This window comes from Erythrolamprus reginae, chromosome 2 (genome assembly GCF_031021105.1).
Source record: "Erythrolamprus reginae isolate rEryReg1 chromosome 2, rEryReg1.hap1, whole genome shotgun sequence".
Lineage (NCBI taxonomy): Eukaryota > Metazoa > Chordata > Lepidosauria > Squamata > Dipsadidae > Erythrolamprus > Erythrolamprus reginae.
The window spans coordinates 227,147,924-227,170,605 of NC_091951.1; the positions used below are offsets into that span (position 1 = coordinate 227,147,924).

Sequence of the window (22,682 nt, forward strand, 5' to 3'; positions counted from 1 at the left end):
GGTGTATACTAACAAAGGGGAACAAAAGGGACCATCACAGTTCCCGTGAGGTATGAAGAGCTGGCATTCTTCCCAGTTGTTTAAATACCAGTTGTTTAAATACTTGAACGCATCCCATAATGAGCAGAATCCTTGAAAAAGCTTATTTAATTTGGCCAGCCATTGGATGTCATTCCTGTAAATGTACTATAGTTATATTGACTTTTTCTTTCTTTCTTTCTTTCTTTTTCTTTCTTACCTTCCTTCCTTCTTTGTCTGTCTGTCTGTCTGTCTGTCTGTCTGTCTGTCTGTCTGTCTGTCTGTCTATCTATCTATTATATTTGTATGCTTATTTTTATTGTTGTTGTTGTTGTTGTTGGTATTATTTATTATTTATTAGATTTATATGCTGCCCCTCTCTGAGGACTCCAAGGAATACTGAAGATATTAATAAAATATACATGTAGACATACTTCTACTCAGTGCCTTGTTTCAATAATACTTTGTTGCCTTCTAAAATCCTTATACTTTTGTGCAATAACATTTTTTGGAGAAATCTTATTTTCTAAAGGCTGATTGGGAGTCAACAAAATGAGAATGTTGGCCACATAATGTGACCTGATTTGTCTACATGGTGGCCACATCAGGGACAAATGAAATCAAGAAATAGATTCATCTAAGTGGGCAAGCAAATTCATAAAAACTGGAAAGCAAATTCTGGAAAGGGGGGTGGGTGGCATTACAAAAAAATGTTCCTGTAAAGTAGAGGTCCCCAAACCTGACAACTTTAAGACTTGTGGACTTCAACTCCCAGAATTCTCCAGCCAGCATAGCTGGCTGGAGAATTCTGGGAGTTGAAGTCCACAAGTCTTAAAGTTGCCAAGTTTGAAGATCTCTGCAAAAGCAAAAAGGGCTTTAGAACTGCCCTGCAATTTAGTATTTATAATTTAATTTCATTATATTGTTTATGTTACTGCTTTCATATTACAATTTCTGTCCAATATTAGAAAGTGTATTTTAATTTTTAAAATACCTTTATCCTATCTTCTCTGTATCAATTGTCATTTTCAAGTACAGCAATGAGTTTTAGTTTCCTAATATTGAACCCATGTTTATATCAAAGTGATCTATTAATATTTGCTAATACCAACTAGTGAAATGTTATTTCCATTTTTAATTTTTTGCCATTTTTTAAAAAGAACATCATCTACTTTTAGGTAATAGGCTCCAATGGATTCAGGATAATATGAGGCCTGGTTAGTGAAGGGAATTCTAAGGCTGCATGCTAGATTGTTAAATTGAAAACACATCCATGAATAAGGATGGTGGCTAACTTGCATTGTCTGTTCTGCTGCCAGGAAAATGCCACGGATGTGTTCTTGAAGGCCACAGTGATGAAGCTTCACACAAAGGAGATTATACAATTTGACTGTAAATAACTGTACCTCATATTATTTTTTTAGAAACAACTCAGGCTGTTGCTTTATATTCAGAATATATCAGTCATGCAAAGAATATTGCAGAAAGGATAATGTGAGGAGGGCAACAAGCATATCCAGTGGTAAGTTTTTTTCAAACTGCTAGAGGTTGGGTAAAAGGAGAGTGAATCTCCAAGTAATTTCTTAGAATTAGAGAAAATCATTCATTCATTCATTCATTCATTCATTCATTCATTTTTGTTAATTTTGTCCAATACACAATACATATAGAAGAGAATAGACATGAGGTAATATATATAAAGAAAAATATAAAATAGAGGAGAAAGGAAGAAAATATATATGATATATGAGATAAAGAAAGACAATTGGACAAGGGACGAAAGGCACACTAGTGCACTTATGTACGCCCCTTACTGACCTCTTAGGAATCTGGAGAGGTCAATTGTGGATAGTCTAAGGGAGAAATGTTGGGGGTTAGGGATTGACACTATTGAGTCTGGTAATGAGTTCCACACTTCGACAACTCGATTGTTAAAGTCATATTTTTTACAGTCAAGTTTGTAGCGGTTAATATTAAGTTTGAATCTGTTGCATGCTCTTGTGTTGTTGTGGTTGAAGCTGAAGCAGTCATTGACAGGTAGGACGTTGCAGCATATGATCTTGTGGGCAATACTTAGATCGTGTTTTAGGCGTCGTGGTTCTAAGCTTTCTAGACCCAGGATTGTTAGTCTATTTTCGTAGGGTATTCTGTTTCGAGTGGAGGAGTGAAGAGCTCTTCTGGTGAAATATCTTTGGACGTTTTCGAGGGTGTTGATGTCCGAGATGTGGTATGGGTTCCAGACAGATGAGCTGTATTCTAGGATGGGTCTGGCAAAGGTTTTGTAGGCTCTTGTGAGTAGTGTGAGATTGCCAGAGCAGAAGCTACGTAGGATCAGGTTAAGAACTCTAGAAGCCTTTTTGGCGATATTGTTGCAGTGGGCTTTAGCACTTAGGTCATTTGATATTAGTATTCCAAGGTCTTTTACTGAGTGGGGGTTGGCTGTGAGAATTTATTTATTCAGTTTATATATGAGGTTAGGATTCTTTTTGCCGATGTGGAGGGTAGAGCATTTGTTGGTTGATATTTGAAGTTGCCAGGTGTTAGACCAATCTGAGACTAAGTAGAGGTCTTTTTGGAGAGTAAATGTGTTGTCTGTGGTGTTGAAAAGTTTTACATCGTCAGCAAAAAGAACACATTCAGTGATATTTTAGGTGTACCTAAAAATCCTAAGAGCAGAAATTCCCTTCCCTTCTGCACTGTGTAAGTTAACCCTCTCTCCCATTCTGACATTCCTGATAATATCTACCATCTACTGTTTTTTCTGAGCCCCAGTTGGACCACTTCTGTCAGTAGGAAATAAAATCAACATTTAGCTAATCTCCTTAAATATCTCTAGAAAGAGAAAAGCAAACTTTCAGAAAAATGCACACAAAAGGCGGACCCGGAAGCTGAAACCATCCTCAAGCCATTTCTTGTAAAGCAAACAGGAGAAAACTGGCTTATGGATTGTGGACAAAGAGACATACAAACCGGTTCGACTTGTTTCTGCCCAACTAGCAACAAATCCGGAATACTTTATTTGACAGTGCTGTTGTCTGCACTTTTGTAGTCTCCCATTCAGAGGCATGAACATACAAGTGTGCAATTTGCAAACACACATAAGCCCGTAAAGGCATCCAGATGCTTAGAGTTGTGTATATATGTGTATCAGATTCTCGGGATTATACTCTGCGCATCTGATGAAATAGGTGGTGATACGTGAGAGCTGATGCATTAACAAATGTGTTATGGTGCCACAGCACTTTTTTTTTTATTACTTTCCAGGTGGCAATACCAATTAGGCATGTTTTGATCTTTCCTTTTACAAGATCCAGTTCTCAAATAAAATGTCCCAGGAATAAAACACCAAGGATGCAAGAATAGAAAAAAAAGGCTAATAAGAAAAGCAAATGTGCAAGTACAAATTCTGTTGAAAAGTCATGCAATGTGGGCTTAGGGTAGACTCAAGCACATAATAAAAAAAATGGTAAATCTACCCTTCAAATGGACATTTCCTTATGGGACATTTCCAAATAACCAAGATGCTGGTAGTCTAGAAATTAGGATAACCATGACCTGGATGATTGAGGATCTCCATAGATATCTAGAAATTAAACCTTCCCCCTGATGGGTTACGGTCTGATTAGTGGCTCTAATCCTCAAACTCAAGTCATAGAAGAGCCCACTTTGCCTATCCCTGTCTTGGAGGAAGTGACCCTTTTGTTCATCCTAGTTTGTTGTACATGGAAATAATGGTACGGTAGTAGTAAGAAATTCTTGATAGGATTCACAGTTTGTCTGGTTATGCTGGTTTGTGATGACAACTACTGTACAGTATATAATAAATGTTCATTTTTTTTGTTCAGCAATAAATGTGAATTCTTCTTCATTGAAAAAAAATAAGACATCCCCTAAAAATAAGACGTAGCACATCTTTGGGAGCAAAAATTAATATATTGGAAGGCGAACGCTCACATTTTCGATTCTGGGCGAACTGGTTTGTTACATTTTGTGACACCCACCTTTGTACTTCTATGATTTGTTTTATTTATTATTTATTTTATTTATTGGATTTCTAGGTTGCCCTTCTCCAATGCACTCAGGGTGGCTTACAGCAATGATAAAAACAATATATAATGACAAATCTAATAATTAGAATCTAAAATAACAATAATACATTTTAAAAGTCTAAAAAACAAGAAACCCCAATACTGTATATAAAAACATACATACAGTCTATCATACACAAAAAACTACATAGGCAGGGGGAGATGTTTCAGTTCCCCCACGCTTGACGACAGAGGTGGGTTTTAAGGAGTTTACGAAAGGCAAGGAGGGTGGGGGCAGTTCTAATCTCTGGAGGGAGCTGATTCCAGAGGGTCGGAGCCGCCACAGAGAAGGCTCTTCCCCTGGGTCCCGCCAAACGACATTGTTTAGTTGACGGGACCCGGAGGAGACCAACTCTGTGGGACCTAACCGGTCGCTGGGATTAGTGCGGCATTCGTGTAAATATAATTTTAAGGAAATATTTTAATAAAGGGAAGCAGGTAGAGGGCTTAGTAATGAACTATACTGCAATGTTGCAAAACCTATCTCATATTTGACCATTTCCTTAGTTAGAAACCGATGCCTTCAGGAATAAGCGGAAAGCTTTAATTAACTTCTTGGTTAGAGAGAAATTAATTTGAATATTTTCTGCATTGGAAAATTCATCAGAACTCTTGAACAATACTGTAGAAACAAATAGAAACAAACCTCATACAATGAGAGGAAGCAGACTGAACTATGTCAGATAAGCACAGGAAAATGGAAAAGTGTTTGACAGCATATTAAGCTGAATCATTTCACTTCGGCAGAAATTTTGCAAAGCTATATATAGAAACTGAACCATGCACACATCATGGAACATCCTCACAGCAAATTAAAGATACTGTAGTCTAAAATGCAAGAGAACACTTCTGAATTAAACCAAAGGTCTTTCTTTCTTCTTGCCCCGTAAGGGGCAACACATGACCTACATTAGCTCACCGGTAGAGAACAATGGAAGAATTTATAAATGACAATAACGGACGTTACAGAATGGCAATTCGTCTCTCAGAGCCAACTAAAATTTCTGGAAAATGTTCTAGAAATCTTAATTGAGCAGAGTTAAACAAAATAAGATAGAAATTCTGATCTCTAGTACAGGTATTATCTTCAGAATCTGTTAGTAAATTAATGTTGAAGGGAACAGGTTAAAGAATACTGAGTGAGCTACTGCACGAATCCCAGCGACCGATAAGGTCCCAGAGTTGGCCTTCTCCCGTCGACTAAACAATGTCATTTGGCGGGCCCCAGGGGAAGAGCCTTCTCTGTGGTGGCCCCGGCCCTCTGGAACCAACTCCCCCCGGAGATTAGAACCGCCCCCACCCTTCCTGTCTTTCGTAAACTACTCAAGACTCACTTATACCGCCAGGCACGGGGGAGTTGAGACACCTTTCCTCCAGGCTTTTTTATACTTTGTTTTATGTTTGGTATGAATGTGCTATTTGGTTTTGTTTTTAAAAAAAATAATGATAGGGTTTTATATGTTTTTAATATTAGATTTGTTCCACTGCTATATTGTTTTTATTGCTGTTGTGAGCCGCCCCGAGTCTTCGGAGAGGGGCAGCATACAAATCTAATTTTTTAAAAAAAATCGAGGAACTGGCTGCCTATTACACCAATCGCTAAAGGAAGCCTTCTGAGATTTTGATATCTTAAATAATTGTTCTGCTTAAGATACCAAATACTAATTGAGCTGCTCCAGTATTGTATGAGAAAAGGGGGAAATAGCTCAATCACCCCTAGCCTTCATTTTTCAGTCTCAAGATAACCCTTACCTTTTAGAGAGCCCATAACTCCTTTTTTTCATGTGGAAAATGCTTAGGTCCTTTGATACCTTACTTTAATTTTCATTTTTTAAATTATTATTTCAGTTTTGATGCCATCCAATGCCACAGCAACTCTGGCAGCTTACGAATTAAAAAGAAATTAAAAAGAAAATCAAACATATCAGATAAAAAATGTGCCAGAAGATAGAAAACAGATCAAACAAACAAAAACCTAAAGGGGTTCAACCACTAAGGCAGAGGTCCTCAAACCTGGCAACTTTAAGACTTGTGGATTTTAACTCCCAGAATTGGCTGGAGAACTCTGGGAGTTAAAATCCACAAGTCTTAAAGTTGTCAAGTTTGAAGACCTCTGCACTAAGGGCTGGGAGAATAGCCACATCTAACCAGACTGCAACAATCTCACAGGAGTGGGATATCATCAAATAGGGCAGGAGCCATCACCAAGAAGGCATGCTTCCTAGATCCTTCAAGATAACACTGCATAACTGTGTGCCAATTCCAGCTGACCTCACTGGACAAGCAGAAACATACCGAGACAGTCCTTCAATTAACCAGCCCCTCAGCCATGCAATTGCTTTATAAGTGACAACCAGCACTGGTTCCAATTTGCACTGGAAACTATTTGGCAATGGGTGCAGTTCATGAAACAGCAGGAACAGATGTGGATACTACAACACGTCCATGACTATCTGCACTGGTGCATTGTGGGCCAGCTGTAGCTTCCTTGAAGTCTTCAAGGGCTTCTGGTGCTATTATAATACTTTAATGAAGAAGTTATTATAACCAAGGTAACCACGAAGGACTCTTATTTTTAAAGGGTCAAACCAGTTTGGTTTGAAACAAGCATTGTTACATACCGTAATATTTTTTTCTGCATCAGAATAAATTCAGGCATCACTATTTATTTCCCTAACTTGATTTCAGGATATTACCGCCTAAATATCTTGGATAGTTAAGTATATTAATTACAAAGCTAACTAATGGTAATATCAAATCCGCCAATTCAGGAGTTCTCATACTATTTAACCTAGAAATAAGACCAACACAGATCATTAAGTCCACAAACGCCCCACAACGATGAAGATAAATGGGCCCAAATCTTCACAGCTGACCCCAAAATCCTGGCCACTTTATCATTAAAAAAAATGATTTTTTTTTCTGAGAGGAGATAGAACATATCACAACCAAAGGTTCTTTTGGAAAACAGAATACAGTGTATGCGTGAGAACATTTTCTATGTAAATCCCAGTAGACAGAATAAACAAGAGAACAACACATAAGCTATTGTTTCCATATCCTTGTACAAGGGCATATACTGCTATTAAAAGGCAATTTTTCAACGAACAAAAGCAGAACTGCTGGCAGCACATTAAAATGGCCAAATGCCTTCCTACCAGAAGTGGGTTCTTCCCAGTTTGAACTGGTGACATCACGGAACTGGTTTGGTCAGTGTCGGTCTGTGGGCGCCATCTATTTTTTTGAATTTTTTTCCCTTCTGAACATGTGCAGCAGTTTCTGGCATTGTGCCTGTGGACACCATCTTGTTTTTGGCTCTCTTCTCCCCCTCCCTGATTTTTCAGCACTCCGCATGCTTGTGAGGCGTGTGCTCACCCATGTGACACCAGAGGAAGTGAACCGGCAAGGTAAATTAGAACCTACCTGCTTCCTACACTCAAAAATGCATGTTTGGAATATACTGTATTTTTCAGAATATAAGATGCACCCCCCCCCCCCAAAAGGGGCTGAAAATTTGGGTGCATCTTATATTCCAAATGTAGTTTTTACTAAGCTTTTTTCAGCCCTAATGCGGTGCTAACCGTGAAGCGATCTTTTGTATCTAATCAATCTTCCCTTTGCCTGCTTTTTTCATTGTTGCTCCCTCCGCCGACAATCAGCTGTACGATCTTCTACCTTTCAATGGTGGGGCCTTCTCAGTGCTGGCTCACCAATTATGGAATTATTTCCCAAGGGAAATTTGCCTAGCCTCTCCCCAGGTTGTCCTTTTTCAGAAAATTAAGATGTGCCAGAGATTTATAATTGAGCAATTAATCAGAATTGTATATTTTATATTGCCAGTTATTTTTCTTTTACTATATTCAAATGATTTTTTTACTTTTTAAAATATGTTTTTAAGCACTATTAGATTGGATAATTTTTTTGTTGTTACCTTTCTAAGGGCCTTGTTTACAATGGCCCAACACCAAATACTGTAATCCAAAGGGACACCAGATCTAAATTCCCATCTGGATCTAAAGATCTAACCAGTGCATATAAACAGTACAAAACTAATAAGAGATATGATGTAAACATTTTCCCCATTTTAGCTCAATGTTTGTAGCATATTTTAATAGCTGAGTTCAATTTTAAAATCTTTACATCCACTGGTTCCACTGAGAGATTTAAATATATGCTTAACAGTTCTGCTACTGAAACTACTGTACTTAGCTTTGTAACTTACTTAGCTTTGGCTGAATTGTTTGTAGATAAAGATGGTGTAACAAATTGAAGAAATAAAGAAAGGCTGTTCTTGAACAAACTTTAAAAAAACAACAACGATGCTCCCACAATATACCCAACTAGCTGATCCCATTTACAATCTATTAGCCTTGCTCTACTGACCTTCCAGATTTGAATTCTTTGAAATTTCTCACCTTTTTCTTCTTTGGTGTTTTCATGCCGTAATACCACCCTAACGTATCTTCATTCAAGAATGTAATGTCATATAATTCTGAAGGTGATTATAAAAAAAAACAGGAAGACAAGTCCTGCTGAATTAGTCCAAAGATTGATCTACTTCCCAGATTGGTATTCAATTGCTTCTAAGAAGTCCGCAATGAAAAATTCAGTGGTGAAAAAAATCCATGTAAATGGTTGGGGTGTTCAATGGCTATGTTCTCAAATCTTTCTTTAATCCAGCAATGACTTAGGTCAAAGCTTGGATAATGTCAGTGTGCCATGCAGCATATTAATTAATTATGGTAATTTAAAATGTGTCAATAAGTAGAACTTCTGCATTGGAGAAATCCCCTTATTATGTCCATTTGTGATTGCTTGGCAATATGTAACTGAAATGTTTGTAGGTTTTTTCCTTGTGGCCCACAGCAGCATTATCCAACATACGTGAATACCCAGGAGATCTTAATGTAGCCCAATGGTCCTTCTGTGTTGCCCACTGTCTTAACTCCAGCCACAACGATTAGCTAAAATTTATATCTGTTCCTACAACCCGCTTTTGAATGGGCAGAGGAACTATGGGATAACATTACAAAGATCTTTATTGGACAGACATAACACATTAAATTGAAATACAAATGATTACAGTGGATTGAAACTTTTTAAAAGTAAAAATATACAAACTGTATTCAAAAGAGCATAAACCTTTATACCAAAAGCTGATATTTAAAGTGTCCAGAAGATGAATGACTAGTTGTGCAGTGGTAAAAAGTTGACCTAGCACAAAATCTTAAGTTGTGTCCATACAATATATGACATAGTTTTAGTAGATTCACTCAAAAGCCTGTCATAACATTGTCATAAACAATGTGAACTGACTGGTCCATAAAATAATCCAGCCTATTTTTACTTATTACAATGTGTGAACTAGCCAGTCTTTCAAAACCATCCCAGCTCCATGAACATAACATGTAGAAAAGATTTTACACAACTACCATGCATCTCCAAAAACTAGGACCCTACCTTATATATATATATACAGTATATTAACCTAGAAGTAAGCGCTTGGGTCTTATTGCCATGCACTCAAAAGCCCGATTGGGCTTATTATCAGGGGCTGTCTTATTTTGGGGGAAACAGAGTAAGAACACATGATTTAAAGTGTTAAAGTAGAAAATAACATTAAGATTGCAGGCTACAGCAGAAAGTCTAATTTCAAACCATTATTCACTTTTGCTCTGGATGGATTACAAGAAAGCAGAATATTTACAAAATGGGCTTTCAGGAGAAAACCAATGCTACATACAGTGCCAAACTACACTGTACACAGCCACTGTGAGGTATAATAGATTAAAGATGGGCTTGAATCCTTGTTTAGACCTGAAGTCACTAATCAACTTGAATCAGTCATCCATTCCCTCAGAACATTCTCGGCAACAATTTGCGCAGAATTCCCATAAAAGTGGCAAAATATAACAAAAAACAATTTGAAGTTAGAAATCTGTAACAGTTGCACAATAAATAGTAAAATGTGTCATGCTATGTAATGGTTCAGGACATTAAAAAATGTCAAAACAAAGGTTGGTATAATAAGCTACAGGGAAGTGATTTGTTTCTCTCTGATTAATTATATGAAGAAATACTGGCATGAAATCCATGCCAAAGCTTAAATTATTACAGAAATAATTTGCTTCTCTTTTTTAAAAAAATGCTGGGGAAGGATACTGAATGAAGTAAGTTACACCAGGCTATTTATTGTGTAATGTGCAATGGAAGGAAAAAAGTACAATAATTCTTGTTAAACTCATCATTATTTCAACAGAAATGTAATGAAATGCTTAAATTGCTATCAGAATTTAATGAAGCTAAAAGGTAGCTAATATTGACTCAGTAAGTCTCTCAACAATCTCAGAACATCAATACATACATCAAAAATGTATTACTAATGGAATTTTCTATTAACTGGGTAAGGAAGATTCAAACTTAAAAAAACAAATCCCTCTGTGAAGAATTTACCAAACCCAGATAAACTAGCACATACCAGGAAACAATTTTGTCACTGTGACATGAAATCAAATAGATCTTTCTGGTACATTAAACAGTAAAAGTAAAGATCAGCAAAGACGCATTCCCCATGGTATTAAACTATGTTAAACATCTTATTAGTGTTGTTATATCTGCAGATCAAATGTTGCACTTTGGTTTGACTTCACTTCAGAGGAAACCATTTTAATAAGTGCATAAATTTCTTGGATAACTAAAATGAAACTTAGCGTGACTAAGTTAGAGCGTTAAATTAAGGGAGACTTTCAATGGGTGCTCCTGTGACCTGTATATTTAAGAACTCAACTCTCTGAAATGATTTCTGAATACCAAGAATATGGGCCTGAAGACAAGGTAACTCACTTCCTAACATTTATCGAAACCTGGGCATCTGTGGGGTTGGAGCGCCCTCTAGTGGGACTGAGGAAGGGACTGCTAGCAGATGCCCACCGTGCAGCCTCTCATTTACACGGAGTTCACATCCATCCTGAAGCATTCGAATGGCTATTCGTGCGATGTTCTTGGAATCGTCCAGTCCACTGTGAGGCCGTCCATCATAGTCCATCCCAAGTTTTTCCAACATGGTTGACAGCTTTGTTTGGCATCTAGGAACCTGGGAAACGGATTGAATCATTTATTTATTTATCCGATTTTTATGCCACCCTTCTCCTTAGACTCAGGGCGGCTTACAATATGTTAGCAATAGCACTTTTTAACATAGATATTGCCCCCACAATCTGGGTCCTCATTTAACCCACCTCGGAAGGATAGAAGGCTGAGTCAACCTTGAGCCGGTGATGAGATTTGAACCGCTGACCTAAAGATCTACAGTCAGCTTCAATGGCCGGCAGTACAGCACTCTACCTGCTGTGCCATCCCGGCTGAATAGATGCAGACCGTCACTCTGCTTAGCAACTAATTCCCACAACACTGTCAAATAATTTACTAAGACTGCATGACTATTATTCTTCTTTCTTACTAGTAGCTATCTCTTCCCACTTATTACTATAACCATGTTGCTTGTATCTTTCAATTACAGTGGTACCTCGGTTCTCGACCACAATTTGTTCCAGAAGTGTGGTCGAGAACTGATTTGGTCGAGTACCGAATTAATTTATCCCATGGGAAATAATGGAAATGGGTTTAATTGGTTTCCAGCCCCTATTTCCTTTATTTCCTATGGGATAAAGATCTGAGGAAGGGTGGGGGCAGCTGCAATACCGGCAGTTTCGGGGGCTCCTTCTTCCCTTTAAGAAGCTACACCAACTTTCTCCTTCTCGGCAAGGGCGGCTTTCCTTCAAGCAGCAGCAGCGCCGGGAACGTCACATGAGAAAGGGAAGCTGCTGACGTTCCCGGCACTGCTGCTGCTCGAAGGAAAGCCACCCTCGCCGAGAAAGAGAAAGTTGGTGTAGCTGCTTAAAGGGAAGAAGGAGCCCCCGAAACTGCCTGCAGCTTGGAGTGGAAAGGTGTAGGAAGGGTGGAGGCAGCTGCAATACTGGCAGTTTCGGGGGCTCCTTCTTCCCTTTAAGCAGCTACACCAACTTTCTCCTTCTCGGCGAGGGCGGCTTTCCTTCAAGCAGCAGCAGCGCCGGGAACGTCACATGAGAAAGGGAAGCTGCTGACGTTCCCGGCACTGCTGCTGCTCGAAGGAAAGCCACCCTCGCCGAGAAGGAGAAAGTTGGTGTAGCTGCTTAAAGGGAAGAAGGAGCCCCCGAAACTGCCTGCAGCTTGGAGTGGAAAGGTGTAGGAAGGGTGGAGGCAGCTGCAATACTGGCAGTTTCGGGGGCTCCTTCTTCCCTTTAAGCAGCTACACCAACTTTCTCCTTCTCGGCGAGGGCGGCTTTCCTTCAAGCAGCAGCAGCGCCGGGAACGTCACATGAGAAAGGGAAGCTGCTGACGTTCCCGGCACTGCTGAGTGCCCTCCACAAAAGGCTGGAAAACACAACTTGTTAGGAGTCGCGCATTCTGGGTCCCCCCACGAGGGAGGGGGGGAGCGAGGGACAGACGTTTTGTTTCTCTCTGACTGACCAGCTACGAAGGAAAACATTCTACTCCCTCCCTCCCAAAACCCGCCGGCCCAACTGGGACCAAGTTATCTTGCCAAGCGGGTGGCGAGGGAACCCCGTCGTGTTGGGGATTCTGGAAGTGGACTTGGCGGAGGCTCCCCACGCTGGGGACGGCGCCCCAGAGACGGTTGGCGGTGCCCCTCAGCAGGCGGCCGCTCTTGCCCGTGAAGGTGGTGAGGTACTCCATGAGGGGCTCGAGGCACCGTGGCCCGTCCGGACTTAGGAAGCGGGGCGAGTTAACTACTGCGCATCGCGGGCCGCACGCCACAGCCTCATGGCGGACTAGAAGCCGAGTTCAGAACAGAAACGGAGAGCAGCGCGGCCGGGGGAAGAGAGCGGAAAAAAAAAGTTAGGCAAAAAAGTTGGGTCTGACGCCGCCTCAGGTCCCTTCCTACAGCTTGGAGCATTTAGACTAGAGACATGGGAGGCTGTTTAGTGGGGGCCAGGATGGGCGTGTCGGATTCCGACTCCCATTCCGTCTCACCCCGTCCCCTCAGATCTTGTAGCATTTCGGATAATAAACAAAATTTTCTGTGGCTGTTCGGTATCCGAATTTTTGTTCAGATACCGAAGCAAATTTTTGCCGAAAATTTTGTTCGGTATCTGAAATGTACGAGAACCAAAGCGTTCGAGTACCGAGGTACCACTGTATATTGTTCTTAAATTTGTTTCCTAGTACCATTTTATAGCTTATTAGTAACCTTGACTATCACTAAGTGTTGTATCTTTTTATTCTTGATGAATGTATTTTATTCTCTTTATGCATACTGAGAAAATATGCAGCTAAGACAAATTCTTTGTGTCACACTTGGCCAATAAATAATTCTATTGTATTCTAAAAAAATAAAAGAAGGACAGTATTTGGCATACCAAACCATTTCCCATTTTTGTTTCTGAGAACGTCTCTGTGATAACCAAGGTATTTAGGCATTCTTTAAAAAATGAAAATTATGGTAGTTATAGTCCAAGGTTTTAATATGTCCACTTGCACCAAAGAGGACAAAAAAGGTAAAGCTGAACAATTAAGAGCATATCCTGGAGGCAAATAGTGGAGGGGGGGGGGGGAGAGCAAGAGAACCAGTTTTCCTTCAACAAAGGAATCTTTTACAACAGGCCATATCCTTCAAGGTGCCCGTGTTATAAGAGCACATGGGATGCGTTCTCAGATGTGAAATAATGCCCATTGCCTCAAATAATGTTTATAGGTCTATTGATCCAGTTGCTGCAGCTCTAAAAAAATCAAGAATGGACAACAAAAGGCAACATTCAGATTCTAAGTTTAATAAGTGCAGTATCAAGTCTAATAAATAATAATAATAATAATAATAATAATAATAATTATTATTATTATTATTAATAATAATAATTCCGACTAATAATTATTAATAATTCCGACTTCAGACTGACTGAATTCTTAAGCATAACACACCAGACATTGTGATTGTGGAGAAAAAGAAAGTATGGATCATCGACATTGCAATCCCAGGAGACAGCAGAATTGAGGAGAAGCAGCTAGAGAAATTAGTGAAATACGAAGATCTAAAAATCGAGCTGCAACGACTCTGGCATAAGCCAGTGAAAGTGGTCCCAGTGGTACTTGGCACGCTGGGCGCTACCAAAGGATCTCAGCGGACATTTGAAAACCATCGGAATTGACAAAATCTCCATCTGCCAATTGCAAAAGGCCACTTTACTGGGATCGGCAAACATAATTCGCCGCTACATCACGCAGTCCTAGGTGCTTGGGAAGCGCCCAACTGGTGATGAAATACGAAATCCAGCATAGTGATCTCGTTTGCTGTGTTGTAATGACATAATAATAATAATAATAATAATAATAATAATAATAATAATAATAATAATCTAGCAGAGGTAGGCAGCATTTTTGTGCTCCTATGTAAAATCTATATGATCTTCTTCAATATAAAGCCCTTACTTAAACAACTTTGAAGTTACAACAGCACTAAAGAAATGTATGACCAGTGCTCTAAATTGGGGCTACTGCAGTGTCCCCATAGTCATGGGATCACCAGTGTTTTTCAACCATTGTGCCGCGGCACAGTAGTGTGTCATGAGACATGGTCAGGTGCGCCGTGGGGAAATTAAACATGGGTGACCAAACTACCATTCCTGCCACGATATCCCTTTTGTGCTCATCAAAACAGGACCAGGTTTCACACTAAGTGACTATAAATACATTTTGAAACTATATTATTAACTATATGTATAATATGTACTGTGTTAGAGTGTCATTTTGTGTCATTTTGGTTGGTGCCCCAGGATTTTATAAATGTAAAAAATGTGCCGCAGCTCAAAAAAGGTTGAAAATCACTGGATCACACAATTCAAGCAGGTCACAACCAGTGCCCATTTACAATGGTCACAGCGTCTCAGGCAAGCAATTTCCATTTGGGATGTTCATAGCTGGCTTCGGACAAGCAAAGTCAATAGAAAAGCCAGCAGGAAGTCATAAGTCACAGTCATCTGATGTTGCGTTTAAGACCTGATTCACTTAATAATTGTAGTGGAACTGACATCGAAAGTTCCCACACAATCACAAGACATTTCACTTAATAACCATTCAATGATGGAGTTGCTGTCTCAATGGTGAGCAGTATGTGAGAATTGTCTGTACAGTGGTACCTCTACTTAAGAACTTAATTCGTTCTGTGACCGGGTTCTTAAGTAGAAAAGTTTGTAAGTAGAAGCAACTTTTCGCATAGGAGTCAATGTAAGAGCAAATAATGTGTGCAAACCCATTAGGAAAGAAAAGCTCGGAATTTTGGTGGGAGGAGGAGGAAGGAGGAGGACAGTTGCTGTCGAAGGAAGGTGAGGTGAATAAAAAAAAATCCAAAACTTTAAGGTTTAAAAAAAGAAAGAGGGACTCTGAGGTGGCGAGGAGGAGAACGCGCCTCCCATACACTGCGCCAGAGAGAAACCCAGGCGGGCGAGAGGGGGAAACCTTCCGCTCCTTTGACCGAAAGGCAGTTGCTGCTGCTATCTGCTTCCTCTTCCTCCCCATGCTGAAGGGCTCCCCTCTCACTCGCTCGCTCGCTTTGTAGCCGGCGCCTTTCCTTTGTAGCCGGCACCTTTCCTTCACTGTGGTGACTCCTCAGTTTGGCTGAAGCTGAGTTGATCCAGCTGGGGCGAAGCGCTCCCTTTTGCCTTTCCATGCCCAGATGCTCCGGGAGGTAACCTTGCGCCGTGTGTGTGGGAGGCAGCATGAGGGAGTCACCACAACAAAGTGGTTTATTTCCTCTCCAAGTGCCCAGAGAAAGGAAAATGCTCTGTTCACTCCGGGCTGCCCAGAGCAACAGGAGTGTTTCTTTTCTCTGGACGCTGGCAGAGGTTTATTCCCTCTCCAAGCGCCCAGAGAAAGGAAAATGCTTTGATGGCTCTGGACTGCCAAAGCCTCCTTAAGTGCCACCAAAAGGCTCCTCTGGCAGCCCAGAAAAGCCCAAGATGGCCGCGATTAAAGGGGGAATGGCAGGAAACTGGCTGGGCCTTCGTGCCACTCTCAAATTTCCTGGGAAATTTTTCCGGGCTCAGGTTCTTAAGTAGAAAATGGTTCTTGAGAAGAGGCAAAAGAATCTTGAACACCTGGTTCTTATCTAGAAAAGTTCTTAAGCAGAGGCGTTCTTATGTAGAGGTACCACTGTATATTGAAGTTACATACAATGACCTATGGACATTACCAGAATGGGAGGGATGTTTAAAGCATCCGTTTCCCTGCTTAAAATGGCTCCAAAACTATTAAAAAAGAAGGCAACCCTATTGTATCTCATTTAGGAATTGCAGAAGGGCTAATGAACGGCAGTCTAAATTCCATATATACATACCCTACCTGTCATACAGATCTCTGTAGGGGCAATCATTAGCCCAAACGTTATATAGTTCTCCTAGCTCAGTGATGACACGTATCTGTAAAATACGTGTCAAATCTGCCACATCACAAAGTTTTGGGTAACACACCAGCATTTATTTATTTATTATTTATTTATTTAGATTTGTATGCCGCCCCTCTCCGCAGACTTGGGGCGGCTCACAACAAAGTGAAAAACAATTTATAACAAATCTAAATTTCTACTAAAAACATTTATGCCAGAATTTACCAAAATCCAAAACCTACTTTCAAAGGTACAATTTTTGGAAGCTGACAAATGGGAATGATGCAAGTGGCCTTTTTCAGCGACAGCATAGGTCAGGGCTGAAGCCGAGTTCAGATCTCGACTATAGGCCCAGCCTTGGCACTGCTGCCAAGTGCCAATGATCAGGAGGTGGAGTGGGTAGGTAAACAGAGAATTGTTTCCCTTCCCCACCCTCAATGTGTACGTATGTGACATGCCAGCAGAAGGAAAATGTATTTTCTGAGTTTTTGACATGCCAAGCCCCAAAGATTTGCCATTGACGTCCTAGCCACAGCATATATAGATAAATTGATCAATCTGCCAATTATTGTAACTCAATTTCTGAATTTCTACTTTTCTCAACTAGAATCAATGTTTCAGGAAAGAAGACAACAAACCTTGTAGAAGTTTCCATAGGATTTGCGGATATTAATCCACTTCTTAGCAAAAGAAGGATACTTCAGACGACTTATACGGCATTGGATATTTAAAAACTTACTCATATCCCAGGACCTTTAATAAACAAAGAAGCAAGCAAACAAATAAATTACAATATTTTAAGGATGCCAATTTAGCTTTTCATCAGGAGGTTCTTTTAAGCTTCTTTTGCAAATTATTTGGATTTTATTTTTTTTAGTATGTCCCCAATTATTCTGAGAAAATTTATATATCTTTTTTTGAGAATTCCTGCATTTTTAAACAGACCACCAGCGTTATTTTTGGCAACACCTATTGTTAAATTCCTGCAAATATGCAGGAGAATTTTATTTATCTAAATTTTCTCATGGAAATATTGTCATGCTGTTGATTTATTTACTGACATTTTATTGTTTGTACTGATATTTTTTATTAATTTTATAATTCATTAACTTGTACAACTGTATTGTGATTTTGTAATTTATTATGGTCTTATGTTACTCATGATACTTATTAGAATGTAAAAGATATGGCCCGCCCAAACATTAAATAATCAAAAGATATATAAATGTACACACTTGTAATATTTTGCAAAGAAGTCATTTTTCAGTTTTCTTTGTCAAAGAGAAAATTAGCATATTTATAATCCTCTCCTCATGTACAGGCACAGAATAAAACAGCTCCCTCCAATCTCATGTATGAATGTTAATGAGTTACCTATACAGATTACTTTTGTTGAATTTAACAAGTTGTAATCTACTACACTCTGGATTTTATTGAAAGAAAATTTATATAACCTTTTCAAAACAGGAATTGTTTCTTCCAATCATGTTCAGCAAGCAGAAAAAAGATCCAAGGGATTCTGACTTTTCAATCAGAGAATCCTAGTTAGCTTATTATTGCAAATACAATCAAACTGAACTCCAGAAATACAATCCTGTCAAAGCTAAAGATTGGTTTAAGAACACTGATGTAATTTAATGGTTGCAATTAAAAAAATAAGTATGTTTCATCAACTGAACATATGTGTATCTCTCCCCAACACATACCCATCTGTTAATATGGAATAGCTGTATTTGCTTCCAAGTTCTTTCTGTTTCAGCCAGTCTACAGCACGCTGTAGTACTTTTGGGAATTCATCCGCTTTCTCTACCAGTTCCTAGAAATATTATGAATGAAAATATAATTATTATATATTAATCAACTCAAGTACTAATTATATAATGTGAGAATATAAACAGGGATTCTGTCAAATCATATTATTAAAAATCTACTACATTCTTTTTGGTTTTCTACAATACCTATTAATATACATATTCATTCTTATTGTATTCAGTGAGAAAACTTCTTTATAACTACTGAAGTATTGCATCATACGTCTAATATTCTTTAATGGCTGGGATGGGACAGGAGGGAAGGGGAGGATCTCCTGGATCCAACTCTTGCAAGTTGTATTTTCAAAAATCCTGCAACCTGTCAACCACCCTAGTTATTCTTTTATTGCCCTCTTCTTACATCTCTTCTCAGTTTGGGAAACTGGAAGAAAGATGAAATTTATGGTACGCAAATCTCCCCCCCCCCCTCCACAGAGCTTAACTTAGAAAAGATCTAAGACTTTAAGCCAGTGTTGGCGAACCTTTTTTTCCCTTGGGTGCCAAAAGAGTGTGGACATGCGCTATCGCGCATGCGCAAGTGCCCACACCCATAATTCAATGTCTGGGGCTACCCCCACCTCCCGGAAGCCCTGGAGGCAGGAAACAGCCTGCTTCCCAACTTCTGGTGGGCCCAGTAGGCTTGTGTTTCTCCCTCCCCAAGTTCCAAAGGTTTTCCTGGAGAGGAGGGAGAATAAAAATGCCCTTCCTCTCCCCCCAGAGAATCTCTGGAAGCCAAAAACACCCTCCCAGAGCCTCTGTGCATGCCCAAAATCAGCTGGCCAGCACACACATGCATGTTGAAGCTGACCTAGGGCAACAGCCCGCCTGCCAGCAGATATGGCTCCGTGTGCCACCCGTGCCATAAGTTCGCCAACACTGCTTTAAGCAGTAGCAAATTACATCAATATTAAGGGTCTTTATCTCAAAAGCATCTAAAATGTCTACTGCTCCCTATTTATCAGATTAATATCTAACCAACCATTACAAACAAAAATTTATAAATGTACATTTTCATGGTGCTGTACAAAACTAAGTTTGTAACTGTTGTACATACTCCTGGCCAGTTGGAGAATGATGAAGAAATTGAGGACTCTGATACAGATAGTGTTTATGAACTAGTGGTGGGCCCGGGGTTACAGGTATTAGAACAGGTGGGAGGCCAGCCACAGGATGTGGCTATGAGTCCAGAATCTAGCGAGGAAGAATCAGATGTTCGATGGGTCAATCCTAAATTCAGAAGGGTCCAAAAACGTAAAGAGCAGGTGTTGGGAAGAAGATATTAAGGGAGGAATGGGTTAAATACTGTAGTGATGTAAAGAGAAATATGGAGGGCTTCCCTTCCGCTCCCAAGTAAGCAAAAGTATTCTGTGTTGATTAATAGTCAGTTCTGCTGTTTTAGAATCATGCTGGGAGGACATAAATCTTGTTAACTGGAGAAGGCTAGAAGGAATGCGAGGAATGCAATTAAGAAAGATAACGGGCTGAGAGAAATGTGCTAGCATGAAATGTATTTGGATACAAGAGAAGAGAATAAAATGGAGTTTCTTTGCTTATGAAATGCTGCATTTAGTAAGAGTTATGTGTAATTGCTAAAGTTCTACCAGAAACCAGAACAGTAACTGAATAAGCTATTAAGAATGTAACTAGGTAAATTACCCCAAGCAGTCTCTGCATTAGAGCTCAGTGGTTAGAATACAGTACTGCAGGTCTAACTCACTGCTCAGGAGTTCAATTCTGAGAGCTCAAGGTTGACTCAGCCTTCCATCCTTCCAAGGTTGGTAAAGTGAAGACACAGATTGTTAGGGGCAATATGCTGATTTTGTAAACTATTTCGGGAGGGTTTAAAGCACGGTGAAGCAGTATATAAATCTAAGTGCTATTAATATTATTCCTGCAGCTGGCCCCAAGGAAGCAATAAAGTGGTCTTCGTCAAGATAGTATTCTCATAAGAATTACAGGTAGTCCTCGGATTATGACCACAGTTTAGTCCAAAATTTCTGTTGCTGAGACGGTCACTAAGTGAGTTTGCCCCATTTTATGACCATTTGTGTCACAGTTACGTGAACCACTGCAGTTATTAAGCTAGTAACATATTTGTTAAATGAATCCGGCTTCCCCACTGACTTTGCCTGTAAAAAGGTCGCAAAAGTGATCCCATGATCCCAAGACACTGCAAACATCATAAACATGAGTCAGTTGCCAGGTCTCTGAGCTTTGATCGCATGACCACAGGGATGGCTGTAACAGTCATAAGTGTGAAAAATAGTCATGTCACTTTTTTCAGTGCCATTGTAACTATACTGCTCAAAAAAAATAAAGGGAACACTCAAATAACACATCCTAGATCTGAATGAATGAAATATTCTCATTGAATACTTGTTCTGTACAAAGTTGAATGTGCACAACAGCATGTGAAATTGATTGTCAATCAGTGTTGCTTCCTAAGTGGGCAGTTTGATTTCACAGAAGTTTGATTTACTTGGAGGTATTTGTGTTGTTTAAGTGTTCCCTTTATTTTTTTGAGCAATGTACAATGCTAAATGAACTGTTGTTAAGTCTTAGGACTATCTGTATAGTATCTTCTTCTAATCAATAAATGTACCATTTAAACAATTCACATTACTGACTGTACAAGCAATCTATCTAAGTGCAAAGAGCACTGACTGGATGTTAGATTTTGCCTCTGATCCAGCCACATCGGATATAGTGATTGCCACCAGGATGGTGTTAGAAATGGTGATGTGTGTTCAGCTTTGCTCAAATAATTGCTCAAAGAAACTCTAATTTTAATCTATAGAATAGTTACACATTTTTTTATCACAATAACTTTACTTACACTGTGCTACCTATTTAAAAGAAATACATTTGTAAAGAAAAAGAGAAGTCAGGAAGAATAGAATAGAATCCTTTTATTGGCCAAATGTGATTGGACACACAAACATTTGTCTTTGGTGCATATCCTCTCAGCGTACATAAAAGAAAAGAGACATTTGTCAAGAATCATGAGGTACAACACTTAATGATTGTCATTGGGGGTCAAATAAGCAGTTTTTCAGCACACCTCATTTACATGTGCTGCTTGCAGTCAGGTATTAGGAATATATCTAATGCCTAAAACTTTATCTTTTAAAAAGATTTTACTTAACAAGTGTAGTGTGACAGATTATTTACCTGAGAGATTCCCGTCAAATTAATGCAGAAATCTGAGAGTTGAGGATTAATCTCTGGCTTCACATATTGCTGGAAAGTGTCTTCCTACAAAATTGAAGTTAAACATGGGCCATTTCATGATGATACAGATAAAACACAGAAGATCTGCTCCTTACATAGCTCATTAACCCAAAGGAATAACAATCAGTCAAACACAACAATAACATATTAAAATAAAATATAAAATAATGATGATGTTGATGATGGTGGTGGTGGTAGTGATGATGGTGATGATGATGGTGATAATAATAATAATAATAATAATAATAATAATAATAATAATAATAATAATAATACTTGGTTGATACCTAGGATGCTGGCAGCAACCAGTATCAACCATTAGCACCAGTCAATGGTGTTTTAAATGTTTTTAAATGTTCAGTTGACTGAGTTCCACGTTTAATGAATAAAAGAGATAATAAAATAGTGGTAGTAGTAGTAGTAGTAGTAATAATAATAACAACAACAATAACAACAACAACAATAATAATAATAAACTTTGTTGATACCTAGGATGTTGGTAGCAACCCGTATCAACTATCAGAGCCAGTCAATGATATTTGTGATATATTTTTAAATGTTCAGTTGACTGAGTTCCATGTTTAATGAATAAAAGAGATAATAAAATAGTGATAGTAGTAGTAGTAGTAGTAGTAGTAATAATAATAATAATAATAATAATAACAACAATAACAACAATAATAATAATAATAATAAACTTTGTTGATACCTAGGATGTTGGTAGCAACCCGTATCAACTATCAGAGCCAGTCAATGATATTTGTGATATATTTTTAAAGGTTCAGTTGACAGAGTTTCATGTTTAATGAATAAAAGTTTATAACAACAACATAATGATTAGTTGAACCTTAGCAACAAGTACTGCAGTACCATACTTGTGCTTTAGGTAGGATATTCTGCTGTTCATGGATTTTCTTACAACTCCCATTTCAGGTTCATGTTCACAAAGAGAACCAAGAGTTGTAACAGAGAGAAGCCCATGAGGAATGAAATGCAGTCATTAAACATTTGTCAAAGAATATTAAGGGCACTGTATCTCGACAGCTTTGAGAAGATAACCAAGAAAAACAGAAAGGCCCATATGATATCATAGGAATATAT

The 22,682-nt window shown here is 39.0% G+C and overlaps 1 protein-coding gene and 1 long non-coding RNA gene across 2 annotated transcripts in view; one reads left to right on the forward strand and one right to left on the reverse strand.

The window, feature by feature from the left end:
• Positions 1 to 17,362, forward strand: LOC139162105 (uncharacterized). The gene is made up of 3 exons (XR_011558229.1): positions 1 to 50; positions 1,443 to 1,540; positions 17,147 to 17,362. It is a non-coding gene; the product is annotated as an uncharacterized lncRNA (long non-coding RNA).
• ERI1 (exoribonuclease 1) overlaps positions 9,128 to 22,682 on the reverse strand; it is a 20,687-nt gene continuing 7,132 nt past the window's right edge. Inside the window, exons 4-7 of the mRNA XM_070742136.1 lie at positions 21,522 to 21,605; positions 18,246 to 18,355; positions 17,178 to 17,292; positions 9,128 to 11,199 (exon numbers count right to left, since the gene is read on the reverse strand). Of these exons, the coding sequence (XP_070598237.1) occupies positions 10,960 to 11,199; positions 17,178 to 17,292; positions 18,246 to 18,355; positions 21,522 to 21,605 (549 nt within the window). The 3' untranslated portion in view covers positions 9,128 to 10,959. The remainder of the gene's footprint in view (positions 11,200 to 17,177; positions 17,293 to 18,245; positions 18,356 to 21,521; positions 21,606 to 22,682) is intronic.